The following is a 14,584-nucleotide window of genomic DNA, read 5'->3' as shown; positions in this document are numbered from 1 at the left end:
CATAGAGCCCATTCTTCCCCTTCCACACTTCTGCCCTGCAGAGGCCTACGGCAGTGGCTGTGTCGGCCGTGGACTGCCGTGAACATCCCCAGAATGTTCTGCCATTCCACCCTCATCATTCCCAGCCGTTCATCACTTGGCTCACCCTCCCATGCCCTGCTCTAGTTCTCTGTCTCTCTCTTAACACGGTTCAGCGCTGAAGAGGACTATCCCCTCCCTTCATTTAGACTCTCTCTCTCTGTTAACATAATCTTAGACAAAACCAGCCTTTCTGGTACCACCAGATACAGAAGATAGAGGCAAGAAATACTAAGGGATCTGGACTGGGTAAAGGGAGCGGCTGTCAAGAGGGGAAGTGGGTTTGTAAATGTCGGGAAAGGGGTTTGGGGTTTACATCAGCAAGGGTCTTGACTGCCTCACAAGGAGTTTGAACTGAGGAGGGAAGAGGATCCACAGAAGGTTCTAGATTAGGGGAATGAGGCAATCAGGTGAGTTTTGCATCAGGAAGAGCCATGCTGGACTCCGTTCCTGGCCTTGTCCCTAATTAGCTCACAGGCCACTCTGGCTCCAGAATGAGTTGCAAGGGCAGGGAGGCCCCACTCTGTGCAGGTGAGAGTAGTGACAGCAACCATAGTTGCACCACCGAGCAGGGAGGGTTCCGGGGCGGCAGCAGCTCCGCTACTTCCTCCATGTTTCCGTGAGGGCAATGAGGCTTATATTAATGAGAGATAATTATGGGCACCTGGAGGGGCCTAAGTATAGCTCAGAGACAAAAGCAGTGCGAGGCAGCCACCTGCTTCCCCTGCAAGGCCCAGGCCTGCCTATTTTAAGACCTTCCCAAGGTGAGGCTCCTGCCCCTGCTAGGGGTTGGGTGGCTGAGGGGCTAGCACCCAGTGTCCCAGGTACTCTGACCAACAGTGTTCAGAGGGAATCAGTGTGACCAGATGCCCACATAACCCTCACTCAAACCCCCACTGCCTAGAGGTGGAAATGGAGGCCCAGGGTGACCAGTCCGAGGCTGCAGCAAGGGCAGAGCCAGGACTTGAATCCAGGTGCAGCTGCATGCACTTTGCACGATGCTCTGCAGCATCCCTACCCCAGAAGCATCGGCCTGTCCCCAGGAAAGCACAGTGAGGTGGCGGGGGGAACATGACTGATGTTTATTGAGCCCTAAGTGCCAGATGTCCATATGATATCATAATTAATCCTCATCATAATCTTGAAAAGTAAGGATCCTTATCCCCATGCTATAGAAGAGGAAACTGAGGCCTAAGAGGAGTGATTAAATTGCTGAATGTCCTTTGGTAAGGAGGGAAAGAAGTCGAATCCAGTTATGTCCTGTCTTAGGGTCAGGTTCCCCAGGAGACAGACGCTGAGGTTTGCATGGGAAGTCTGGGAATACCTGTGACAGGTGAGGGGCAGGAACTGAAAGGAGATGCAGTTGCTGCTGCATCCCATGGGCCGATCTGGGGCTGGGCTGGCCCGTTAAGGTTGTTCTGAATTGGGCAAGGGGGCCAAGCTTTGGTGCCCACACATCAACCGGTTACTGGCTGCCGGCTGCCCAGAGGAGTGTAACTGTGGGTGAGGCATCTCCCTTTGGCTGAAACCAAGTGCTAGCAGTTGCCCAGCGTGAACTGTAAGCAGCCCGTGCTTGGCCGCTGGAGACATTATGAGTACCTCAATCCTATGAGGGACCTGAACGGCCATCACAGCGTCCACTACATGGCCATCCATCTCCAGATCCTTTCTCATTCCTCTGGCCCCCAGATGAGAAGAACCAGCCCTTGCCCACAAGGAGGTTATGGGAACATAGACTCATGTTCTTTGTGGGGCCCTCAGGCCAGGGGATGCTGCGAGCAGGGAGGCCATCAGTGCTAATGAGGAAGGAAAGAGTAAGTGGCCAGTCCAGGCAAAGTGTAAAAACACTACCTATTTAAAACCTGTAGGGACAGAATGGGAGGAAACTATTGAAAATCATATTATAGGGGCGCGTGGGTGGCTCAGTTGTTAAGCATCTGCCTTCGGCTAACGTCATGGTCCCAGGGTCCTGGGATGGAGCCCCACATCGGGCTCCCTGCTCCGCGGGAAGCCTGCTTCTCCCTCTCCCCCTCCCCCTGCTTGTGTTCCCTCTCTTGCTGTGTCTGTCTCTGTCAAATAAATAAATAAAATCTTAAAAAAAAAAAGAAAGAAAATCCTATTATAAGGACAAGAATATGTAAAAAAGTCCTGGGGCGCCTGGGTGGCTCAGTCGGTTGTGTCTGCCCTCGGCTCAGGTCTCCCTCTCCTTTTGCCACTCCCCCTGCTTGTGCTCTCTCGCTCACTCTCTCAAATAAATAAAATCTTAAAAAAAAAAAGAACTCCTACAACTCAACCACAAGAAATGACAAATCACCCAATTTTAAAATGAGCAAAAGTCTTAAATAGACATTTCTCCAAAGAAGATATGCAAATTGCCAATAAGCACATGAAAAAATGCTCAACATCATTAGTCATCGGGGAAATGCAAATCAAGATCACAATGAGATACCAGTTCATACCTATTAACATGGGTATAATTTTTAAAAAACCCAAAAGCAAACAATAACTGTTGGTGAAGAGGTAGAGAAATTGGACCCCATACCTTGCAGGTGGGAATGTAAGATGGTAGGAAACAATTTGGTGGTTCCTCAAAAAGTTAAACAGAATTACCGTATGACCCAACGATTACGTTCTTAGGTATATACCCAAGAGAATTGAAAGCAGGGTCTCAGATACTTGTGTGCCAATGTTTCTTGATTGCAGCGTTATTCATAATAGCCGAAAGGTGGCAGCAACCCAAATGCCCATTCAACAAATGAATGGACAAACTGTGGTCTCTACATACAGTGGAATATGATCCAGCCATAAAAAGGAATGAACTTCTGGTACATGGCACAATCCGGATGAACCTTGAAAACATTGTGCTAAATGAAATAAGCCAGATACAGAAGGACAAATGTTGTATGATTCCATCTATATGAAATATCTAGAATAGGTGAATTCATAGAGACAGAAAGTGGATCAGAAATTACCAGGGGCTGGAGGAGAGGAGAGAATAAGGAGTAATTGGTTATAGGGGCACCTGGATGGCTCAGGCAGTTAAGCGCCTGCCTTCGGCTCAGGTCATGATCCCAGGGTCCTGGGATCGAGCCCCACGTCAGGCTCCCTGCTCAGCGGAGAGCATGCTTCTTCCTCTCCCTCTCCCTGCTGTTCTGCCTACTTGTGCGCTCTCTCTCTCTCTCTCTCTGTCAAATAAATAAATAAAATCTTTAAAAAAAAAAGGAGTAATTGGTTATAGAGTTTCTGTTTGGGGTGATGATGAAGAGTTTGGGATGTAGATAATGGTGGTAGTTGCACAACATTGTGAATGTAATTAATGTCAATGAACTGTACCCTCAAAAATGGCTAAAGTGGCAAATTTTTATGTACATTTTACCACAATTAAAACACATGGGAAATAGGTAAATCCATAGAGACAGAAAGCAGATTGGTGTTTGCCAGGGGCCAGGAGGTGGAGGGAACGGGGAGTGATTGTTCATGGGTACTGGGTTTCCTCTGGGGTTAAGAAAATATTTTGGAACTAGATGGAGGTAGTGGTTACACAGCATTGTGAATGTACTGAATGGCACTGAATCATACGCTTTAAAATGGCTACTGCTGTGTTACGTACTTTTCACCTCAATTTTTTTAAAAAGAGGAGGAAAAACCTGTGGGGAAATAAAATCTATGAGATGTAGCCAAATAGGTACTCAGGGAGAAATGTATAGCCTTTCCAATGATACATTTATAGAATATAAAAAATCAGAAAATGAGTGAATTAAGTTTCCAACTAAAAAAATGTGGACCAGGTGTTAGAGGAGAGTATCTTTGACCCCAGCTTTAGGAGGGGGAGCTGGAGTAGGTTTCTTCCTGGAGTTGCGTTTGAAGTTCTAGAACTGTACTATCCACTATGGTAGCCACTTGCCATATGTGATGTTTAAATTTAAGTTAATTAAAATTAAAAAGGCAGCTCCTCAATGTGCCCTAGCTGCACTTCAGGGGCTCTGTTGCCCATGTGTGGCTAGTGGTTAACCATATTGGACAGGACAGACCCAGGGAACAATGAACAGTAAACTAGCAAGCAAGGAATATGTGAGAGTTTCCAAGAGTGATGAGAGCTATGAAGAAAATCCAGCAAGCTAATGAGTTTGGTTGGCAAGGGGAGCGGGGGATGGGGATGAGGCTGGAGACACTAGACCATGGCTAGTGTCTAGTGGCGAAAACTAGACCATGCTGGGCCTTCCAGACTTCCCCTCTGCCAAGGCACCTCCTCATGTTGTCCTACCCTCCTCACCCTCTGCTCCTCAGCTGGCAATCCTGGCCCCTTCTTTGCAGATCTTCAGTTTCAGGTGAGCCAGTGGGCTGGGGCCTGGGTTGAGTCAAGAGACCCAGGTAACGGGGAGTGGCCTTGCTGTGAGGCCTTATGCTGTCCCTTCCTCAGGCTGACACTCTTTAGCTCCAGAAAGCCATGTGCCTGAAACTGACAGAGGTCTACAGAGAATAGCTCTCCAATGGCCTTGAATGCCAGTCCCAGGAGTCAAGCATTCATCCCAAGAGCCAAGGGGAGCCACTGAAGAGGAAGAACACGAGTGCTTTGGCATTTCAGCAGTATCACTCTAGCTGCAGCTTGGAACCTGCAGGGCTCTTAGAGTGGACACAGAAACACCAGGAAGAAGGCTGTCCAGCTGTCCGGGTGAGTGGTGGGAGCGACAGAGGCAGAGGATGCAGAGGAAATGGCATCAGGAGACACAACCGAGGCAGAATCACTGGGACTCAGTGACTGTCATACCTAAGGTTTCCCAGAAACATGCCCAAGACAAAGATTCAAGTGCAAGTACCTCATTTGGGAACAGGCAGCACAGTGTGGGAGGGGAGAGGTAAGTCAGGGAAGGGGAGGTACCCAACTAAGGGAATGTTATCAAGCAAGTGACCACTGCAGATAACTAGAACTCATTCCCACTGGGCAGCTCCAGGAGTCAGTGTAGAGCCCATTCCTCAGCTGTCCCACCTGAAGCATGAAGGAGCTGGGGTATTTATACACCAACTTCCCAACAGTCACTGGTTGAGAGCTGTAGCTGGTTTGGGAGTGGGGGTGGGGGTGGGGTTGTTAAGGCTCTGGCAATTCCTGCCAGCCACATGTGAGCAGAGCAGGCTCCAGCTGCTAGAGAAAGCTTCCCCACCTCCCACAGGGATGCAGATGCTGAGAGTTTGAAGTCAGTCTGTTGGGCAGCGCAGTGATGAGGCCACAGGAGATAAGAGCGGGCACCCACAGCCACCGCTGTAGTGACCAACTGTTCATGAGGCCAATATTGGTCAGGCTCTTGTTGAAAGACACAGAAGACCAACTCAAACTTAAGCAAAAAGTCTCGACTCTCATTTCTGAGACCTTAGGCAAGATCTCAACAAAGGACTCGAGGCTGACGCTCTGCCAAGCACAGCAGCCCTAACAGAGAAAGGCACCTCTTTCCGAAGAGTCCAGCCATAATCCCAGGGCCAGCTCTCATTGGCTAGGAAGGATCCTGTTTCCATCTCTGAGCCAGTCAGTACTCAGGGATGCAGGGCTCTGATTAGCCAGACCTGGGTCATGTGTCCACTCCTGGGGTTCTGGGATAGAGCTGGCTCCACCTAGACTATAGGATGTAAGACTGGGGTGGAATCATTTTCCAGGCACGGTGGGTATTGTTACAAGGGGAAGGACATAGAAAGAAGAGGGAAGAATTCCAGGAGATGCTCAGAGGTGTCTCTGAGCCCCACTGGGTGACACTGAAGAATTTTACTGATATGGGGACACCATGTGCCCACTCAGAGCCCTGGAAGGACAGACACGTGGGCCCCAGAAGTCAGAGAAAGGGACTCTTTTAACGATGAGGGCCCAGTCACAGGAAGGAAAGAAGATGAGAGGTTACTTGTGGTCATTAAGGTGTCTAGGTCTCTAGAGGACTCCCTGATGGTGGCAGCCCCATTCTCCCTCCTGTAATTCCAGTGGCACCTCCAAGGCAGGGACCCAACTCCCCCCACCAGCCAGATGAGGGGCCTCATCAGTCAAGACCACCACCAGGTCTTGGGCCAGGGTTTATCTCCTAGGGAACGAGCGCGTGCCAGCATTTCACAATTCACCAAGCGCTTGCCCACACTTTCCTTCACTTCCTCTTGGCCCCATTTAACACAGTCTGAGGCTTAGGGAGGCAGCCATGGTCCCAGGCTCACATGGTCCTGTTGGGGCAACCCTGGATTCCTGGGGATCAGGAGTGCCTATGATGTGAAATTGAAGCCAGCTTCTCCCTGGGAAGGATGGAGAAGGTGCCCTGGGCCCTGGGCTGAGAGAACTGAGTGTGGTGTGCACTTCTGGGGCAGTGCCCCGCCACTGCCTCCTGCTCCTGGTGACCAGCCCTCTCCACCTCCAGCATTTCTGGGGCGTCAGGCCCCTGCCAAGGCAGCGAGCCAGCGGGGCTGTGTTTGCACATAGTGTCCTCCGTTTTCAGGATCTGGCCTTACTTGAGTGGGCATCAAGGACGTATTGCTGCACACACAGTTCTCCAGCTAGAGAACCAAGGAGGCTGGCCCTTGAGCCCAGGGATCACTGCAGCCCCGAGGGGATGCAAGGAAACCCAGAAGGGATATGGGGGTGGTTTTGCCTGAAATTGTCTTCAAGAAGAGGTTTGCCCAGAGGGAGCCGCGGCTGGCTGGAGTGAGGAGGATCCTTGACTTTCTGGAATACTGATGGGGCAGCTGGTGTCGAAGTTACCCGTTGCGCCTTGGCTAGAATGACCCCTCCCAGCCTTAGTTTCCCCATCTGTAAAATGGAGGTTTCCCATTTCATGTGGCTGTTGTGAGGATATGATGTAATAAAGATGTCAGTCAGTGGACTTCCTCTCCAGCCTGGGGATAAGTGCTCTCACAAGTCAGCTTGTGGGAGCAGAGATGCTTCCCAGGAGCTACTCAGCCACAAGGGCTGTCATGATGGTGCTCTGGCCTCCAGGGTGGGGTCCATCAGACTCCTAGAGGCAAGGAGGGTGTCTGGCAGGGAGGCAGAGAATTCAAGCCAGGTGGACCCTATAGAAGTCTCAGGGCTTAGGAAGGCTTAGGGCACAGTTGGTCATGAAACGTCTAGGTCCAAGGAAACAATCCTCAGATCCTTGAGGGCTGTGGGGCTGGCCAGCTCCCGGCGACAGTTGCAAGGCAGCTATGCAGAGGAGTAGGAAGAGCTGTGGGTCCCCCACTGGCCCTGCCACTGGGCCCATTGTGTGACCTTGGGGAAGTTGTTGCCCTCTAAGGGCCTCGGTTTCCCCACCTCTATGATGGGGGTTTCACCTAGGCCAGTGTTTTTCACGCAGTGTTTGGTGGGATCTGGAATTTGCCTTAAGAGCTACTCTTAAGGGGTGAGAGGGAGTCTCAGACACCAGAACCCATTTAGTATAATTGTTTCCTATCGCTGCTGTAACAATTTTCCAAAAACTTAGTGGCTTTAAACAACACAGATTTATTATTTTACAGTTCTAGAGGTCATAAGTCTAAAATGGGTCTCAGGACGGCACTCCTTCTGGAAGCTCTGGAGGAGAATCTGACTCCTTGCCTCTTCTGGCTTCTAACAGCCGCCCACATTCCCTGGCTGGTGACCCCCACACCCCTCTGACCTCTGCTTCTATCATCATATCTTCATGCCTCCCTCTTAAAAAGACCCCTGTGATTAGGTTTGTACCCTTCCAGATAATCCAGGATAATCTCCCCATCTCAAGATCCTTAATCATATCTGCAAAGACCCTTTTAACATGTCAAGTAACATAATCAGAGATTTGGGGGATTAAGACATGGGCAACTTTGGGAGCCATCATTCTGCCTACCACCCTTGGCTTCAGCCAGAGCCTGTCTACTCTGGCCTGGCCCAGCCCTTCAAGATCTCTACCCCCACTGCCCTTGTCCTCACTTGCTCTGTTCCAGCCACACTGGTTGCTTTCAGATCCTCAGCACACCGGGCACACAGTCCATAGTAAGCTGTGGCACTCCTCTGAGTCGAGCTGGGGGTGGGGATAGGGCTTGGAAAGCTCGCTAACCTCCCCTCTGCTTCATGGCACAGATGGGAAGACTGAAGCACAGAAAGGAAAGGTACTTGCCGAAGTACTGAGACTGGTATTTCCAGCATGATCCTGGATGGAAGATCGAAACAGTCCAACTGCCCGATTTTACAGATGGGGAAACTGAGTCACAGTGGTCCCACCTAAATGCCACCCCCCTCCAAGGCCTTGTCCTTCCACCCAGTCCTGAGGATGTGCTCCGGTTATTGACTCACTCAGAACCCTGTTCAGGCTGACCATCGTTGATTTGTCCCGGTCGGAAATGATGTGCTAATGGGCTTGTCTCCTCTGATGTTTGCAGCCCCCAGCGCCTAGCCCAGAAGTCACACTCGGTAGACATCTGTTGAGGGGCAGAGTGGGTTTTTATAGAGGGTCTACATGTGTTATAGGATTCCTCTGCTAAAGTGAGAGTTGGACAGTACCCTCAGACTCAGGTGAGACGGGTCCTACTCTTCAGAAGGCTTCTCTGGCCCTCTTTCAGCCATGTTGAACTACTCATAGGCAAGAGTGTTCAGGGGCCAAGAGGACATGTTTACCCAGAGCCACACTCTGGATACTGGGGACCCTGGAATTCCCTAACCAAATGGCCCCAGGCCCGTTTCCACAGCCAGCACAGGATCTTCCCATGGGTTGGCCTGCACTGCCCAAGCGGCCATCCCTAGGCCTGAGGGCATGTGGAGTGAGCTTGGGGTGCATGTGGGCGTGTGGCTCCTTGTAGCAAGGGACAGAGTCAGAGATGGGAGGAAAACAGAGGGTGAGCCACTCCCCCCACCCACTACATTCGATCACGGAATTTGGAGGAGACCAGGAAGTCTGAGTTCGAACTTGGCTTTCCAGGTGATTATGAAGATATGTTCACCAAGGTAGGATCTGTTTAACAGTTTGCCAGCCTGAACTACGACTTTGAATTACACATACAGCACGTGCGCCTCCGTTTTGTCTTCTTGTCCCCCACCTTCCAGTGTTAAGGGTAGGCCAAGAGTCTTCAGAAATCCTCCCCATCCTGAGATCTGTGGGGGCCTGGGTGACATTCCCAGCACCCTGTCCCCTCCAAATTCAGCTGATTTCCTCTCTGTTTTTTCTCCCCAGGATAGCTGCCGCCCGGGAGACGCAACCCGGGCGCCCCACTAGGGCAACGGCCCCTGCCCTGAGGGCCGGGATCATGAAAGGCCTCGGTGACAGCCGCCCTCGCCACCTCTCCGACAGCCTGGACCCACCGCATGAGCCCCTGTTTGCAGGGCCTGATCGCAACCCCTACCTGCTATCGCCCACGGAGGCCTTTGCCCGCGAGGCTCGATTCCCTGGCCAGAACACTCTGCCTGGGGATGGTCTCTTTCCACTCAACAACCAACTGCCGCCTCCAAGCAGCACCTTCCCCCGCATCCACTATAACTCCCACTTCGAGGTGCCAGAGGAGAGCCCCTTCCCCAGCCATGCCCAGGCCACCAAGATCAACCGGCTGCCTGCCAACCTCCTGGACCAGTTTGAGAAGCAACTGCCCATCCACCGCGATGGCTTTAGCACGCTCCAGTTCCCCCGTGGTGAGGCCAAGGCCCGAGGTGAGAGTCCTGGCCGCATCCGCCACCTGGTCCACTCGGTCCAGCGGCTCTTCTTCACCAAGGCACCCTCACTGGAGGGCACGGCAGCCAAGGTCGGTGGCAATGGCAGCAAGAAAGGTGGCCTGGAGGACGGCAAGGGCCGGAGGGCCAAGAGCAAGGAACGGGCCAAGGCTGGGGAACCCAAACGGCGTAGCCGCTCCAACATCTCGGGCTGGTGGAGCTCTGATGACAACTTGGATGGCGAGGGTGGCGCCTTCCGCAGCAGTGGCCCAGCCTCTGGGCTGATGACGCTCGGCCGACAGGCGGAACGCAGCCAGCCACGCTACTTCATGCACGCCTACAACACCATCAGCGGGCACATGCTCAAAGCAGCCAAAAACAACACCGCTGAGCTGACTGCCCCGCCACCCCCACCCGCACCCCCAGCCACCTGCCCCAGCCTTGGGGTGGGCACCGACACCAACTATGTCAAGCGGGGCTCCTGGTCCACTCTGACCCTCAGCCACGCCCATGAAGTCTGCCAGAAGACCTCAGCCACCTTGGATAAGAGCCTGCTAAAGTCCAAATCCTGCCACCAGGGTCTAGCCTACCATTACCTGCAGGTGGGTCCCTCCATGATTAGGGGTGGGGTACGAAATATGGGGAGGGCACCTGTTCTGAGACTCAGCTGTACCACAGATTTACTTGGAAAGTCGCTTCATTATGGGCCTCTGTGAATAAACACCCGTGAAATGGGTATCTGGTGGTACTTGCTAATAAGGGGATTCCTTCCACTGGTCATGCTTTCAGCGGACATTGATTAGGGTTCTTCTGAGCCCAGCCCAAGAGTAGGAACTAAAACGTGTACCTGCCCTCTAGAGGACAAATCTGGAAGCTGTGCCCTCCACCTTCCTCATAGGACCGATTGCATGGCATTCTAAATGCCAGCCTCCTGCCTGCTACCCCCACCAGACCAGGGGCTCCTTGAAGACAGGGACCACATCTGACGCAGCTGTGTGTCCCTAAGGCCCAGGACAGGGTCTGGCAGAGAGGAAGTGCTCAGGAAATGTGAGAAGAGAGAGGGCCAGAGGAACAGATGGACATTTAAGTGAACAGAGCTAGAAATAAATAAGACAGAGCCCCAATTATCAGGATGCTGGGAGAGAAAGATGCATGAACGGATAGTCATGTCAGTGTGAGCAGAGTGTGATGGAGATCAGCATGGAGGGCTGTAGGAGGCCCTAAGCCAGCTTGGGGGACTAGCTTTCTCCTTTCAAGTGTTAATGTTTACTGAGGCACTTAATATGCACTTTGCAAAGCCACACTCCTGGAAATTGGCAGAAGGCTCAGAGACATCTCTGTTGCTACACATCCCCCTGGGGCCCTCAAGAGCAAAGCCTGGGGTTATGAACTGGGTGCAGTTCCTGGGGGCAGAACCCAAGCTGTGGGTGGAAGTTACAGGAAGCAGATTTCAGAACCCACCAAGATGGAAGGGGCTGCTTCTGTAGGTAGTGAACGCTACATCCTGGGGGGTAGCCCAGCACAGTCCTGGCCAGCCTTTGGGAACACAGATGCATTTTGAACCAGATGAACATCAAAGTCTGACAAAGCCCTGAGTTCTTGTCATTCTATATAAAAATTCCAAAGACAGTGAGACTATGGGGGGAAAAGCTATTTTTTTTTTTCAATAGGAGGAAAATGGAAGTCTAGGCAGTATTTTATATATTTAAGGCTTTTGTGGCTCTCAATCCACTTCTTTGGTTTAGAAACATCAGAGAGGGTGGTGTGTGACCTGGCTTCCTCTCAAAATGGTTTGGTTTGGTCTGATCATGTGAAAATGCTTCAGAAACACCATGAAAGGGTGGCCCTGCAGGCTCTGGGGTTTGTGCTATCTGCTTGGGTCATGGGAGGTGGGTGGGTGGGGTGCTGAGGTAGCAACAGGTTTTAAGCAGGAATATCGAAGGCCACCTTCCCAAGGGACAGGTGAAGATAGGGAAGATGGACTAGCAAATGGTTTGGGAGGTAGAATGTGTGGGCCTTAGTGACTGGTTGGGCAGTTAGCTCAGGAGGCGGGGGTCCTGGGGTGGGAATCCCAAACTGGGACCGTCCCTCAGCCGAGAATTGGCCACTGGCAATACGGGCACCTGGAAGGAGGTTGTATCTGTGTGGATGTGATTCTGGGAGTGCAGTTTGCATGTGGTGAAGAATGGCGATGCTGTATACACCGAGAAATGTGTGTCACCCAGGCATCTGTGGTGAAGTGTGTAGAACCTAGCGAGGGTTGTGCACTCTGTATGTGTTGAGGCAAAGACACAGCGAGGTGGGGGACATGCTGCCGTGTGTCCGCAGTGCGGTGTGTTCGTGAGGAGGGTGTTGAGTATGCTCTGTGTTCACGTTGTATACTTGTTGAGGGGCATGCAGTGATGAGTGCCTGCTGGGGGACATGTCCTTGGGGAGATGGGGGGTGGGGGAAGGTACGTTTGCTCTCTGAGATGTGTGTACATGGCAAGGTGTGTTCGCTCTGTGCTTGGGCTGAGGGACCTTGTAAGTACTAAGATGTGTGAAATCTTTCATCGTGAGGTGAATGTCCACTGTGTATACATGTCAGATGGGAAAACAGCCCCTTTTCCAGGTCACTACCTGGCTGCCAGACCCCCACCAGTCTCTCTGCACCCTGTGCCTGGGCTTACCCACTAGTAAGGGATACAGGATGTCCATTGGCTCCAAGGACCCACCCGATCTACTGATGTGCTGGCATCCTCTGACCAGTCCTCCCTGCCCCCACCCCCATCCTAGGACAGGATCTTGGTGCCAGGTCTGAGGGCCTCAGTCTGGTCTGATGTTCTCATCTGTGTAGTGGGATCATAAGCCATCCTCTAAGAGCAGGGTGACGAGATGGGAACACAGTGGGTACTCAGAAAAGGAGCTGCAGTGAACACCCACTGTGATCTTACAGCCTGGCCCGTTTTGCTGGGGCACACCCAGCCTGGGATCCGTGGAGAAATCTGAGGTTTTTGAAGAGGGGCAAGGATTTGCTTAAGGCCACCCAGTGAAGCTGTGGCAGAGCCGACTCTGGAACTCAAGTGTCCTTCCCAGCCCGGGGCTCTGCCCTGCTCCTGGGTGGCTTCAATGGCAGTACCCAGCACGGAAGGCTGAAACCCTCCGAGGCGGGGAGCCGGGGAGCTTCAGGGTCCGGAGCATCATTCTCCAGGTGTTGTGCGCGAGGATGGGCGGCCAGCGGCGCGCTGAGAGTGTGCGCTGCCCCCGACCCCTCCCCACCGTCGCTGAGGTCTGTCCACCCATCCTCAGGTGCCCGGCGGCGGCGGCGAGTGGAGCACCGCGCTGCTGTCCCCGCGCGACGCGGACGCCGCGGCCGAGGGCCCCATCCCGTGCAGGCGCATGCGCAGCGGCAGCTACATCAAGGCCATGGGCGATGAGGACAGTGATGAGTCCGGCGGCAGCCCCAAGCCCTCACCCAAGACGGCCGCGCGGCGCCAGAGCTACCTGAGGGCCACGCAGCAGTCGCTGGGAGAGCAGAGCAACCCCCGCAGGTGAGCGCACCGCCCCACTTACTAGAGCCCCGCCCACAGGCTAGCCCGGCCCCCCCGGAGCCCCGGCCCCGGGGAGAGCCGCTGCGAAGTCCGAGTCCCGTCCCAGGAGGTCTCCGAAGTCCCGCCTGCTGGGAGCCCCGCCTACAGGCTTACCAGCCCATTGGAGGCCTCCCCGCCCCCCGCACGTGAGCTCTCCCCTGGGAAAGCCTCCTCCGCTGTCACAGGTTCCGCTCACTGGCAAGGCTAGTCCATAGGTGAGCTCCTCACAGGCGTGTCCCATCCCCGGGAGCCTCGCTTTCCTTCCCTACGGCCCCTTAGGAAAGCCCCGCCCCATAGGTGAATCCTGCCCTACAGCCTCAGATCCAGGTGAACCCGGGCTCCCAATAATCCAGCCCCCCTAGGTAAACCCGACTTTAGGTTAGCCTTCTCCCTGAGCTCCTCGTCCTTAGGTTGGCCGCTTCCTTTGACGAGTTGACTCCGGAGAGCCGCGCCATTTGGTGAACCACCCCATAAGCCCCCCCCAGTTAAGCCCTGACCACCGGTGAGTCTCATCCTTTGGTAAACAATAAGGAGAGTCTCTCTGGAGTGATTGGCCCTGCCCACAGGAGCCACATCACCAGGTGAGTTCCACACCCACAGGGGAACTGGGCCAGGGAACCCTCTTCTTCAGGTTAGGAGAACCCTGCCCCTAGTGATCCCACCCACTTGTACCAGCAAGGTACTTGCTTTCCAGGGAAGGCCAGAGCCCCCTCTGCCCTTGGCCCTGTAATTGATCCCTGTGGTGAGCTCCTAGACTGGGGAGGAGGATGTATCCAGAAGTCAAAGAGAGATAGACAGCCTTCACCTGTCCTGTCACCCTGCCTGGAATTCCACCATTCAAGCCCTTTCCTGTTGCTTTAAGACTTGGAAGAGTTAATGAAAGTATGAACAAATGAGATACATCCACACAGAAAACAACAATTAAAATGTTAGAGAAAGGTGAGACTTTCGCATGCAGAAATCACCACTGGGATCAGAACAGAAAAGAATGAGAGGGGGGGGAAAAAGTTACAGAAAACCCATCATCAAGTACAAAACAGGTAAAACTTAAGAGGGAATCAAAGTCCTTTGAGGAAAAGAAACAAAAGCAAGTCAGAAACAAAAAGAAGCATTAAGGGAAACAAGCTTAGTCCTAATTCTTCAACTACTGGGGGCAAGAGCCGAGGCTTCAGGGAGGAGGGGGCCTGGGAGGGACTACGACAGAGGGAAGAGAGCAGGTAGGGTGACAGAGCGCTGAGGCAGAGGGGCAGTGTATTCCGAGAAGCCCGGAGTCCCCTTGCCCCAGGGATTTGCTTAGGGGGTTTACAGTGGGACAGAAGGCAGGGAA

The 14,584-nt window shown here is 53.0% G+C and overlaps 1 protein-coding gene across 2 annotated transcripts in view; it reads left to right on the top strand.

Annotated features, from left to right (window-relative positions):
* Positions 1-14,584, top strand: part of DLGAP4 (DLG associated protein 4) — a 191,752-nt gene that overhangs the window by 100,088 nt on the left and 77,080 nt on the right. For both annotated transcript variants that reach the window (XM_073880471.1, XM_025875760.2), the window contains 2 exons: positions 9,219-10,290; positions 12,977-13,218. In XM_073880471.1, the coding sequence (XP_073736572.1) occupies positions 9,292-10,290; positions 12,977-13,218 (1,241 nt within the window). In that variant the 5' untranslated portion in view covers positions 9,219-9,291. The remainder of the gene's footprint in view (positions 1-9,218; positions 10,291-12,976; positions 13,219-14,584) is intronic.

Source organism: Callorhinus ursinus, unplaced genomic scaffold, assembly GCF_003265705.2.
Source record: "Callorhinus ursinus isolate GAN/ISIS: 27379988/994484 unplaced genomic scaffold, GSC_fseal_2.0 scaffold38, whole genome shotgun sequence".
In the NCBI taxonomy this organism is placed as follows: domain Eukaryota; kingdom Metazoa; phylum Chordata; class Mammalia; order Carnivora; family Otariidae; genus Callorhinus; species Callorhinus ursinus.
This window is presented reverse-complemented; position numbering and strand designations above follow the sequence as displayed.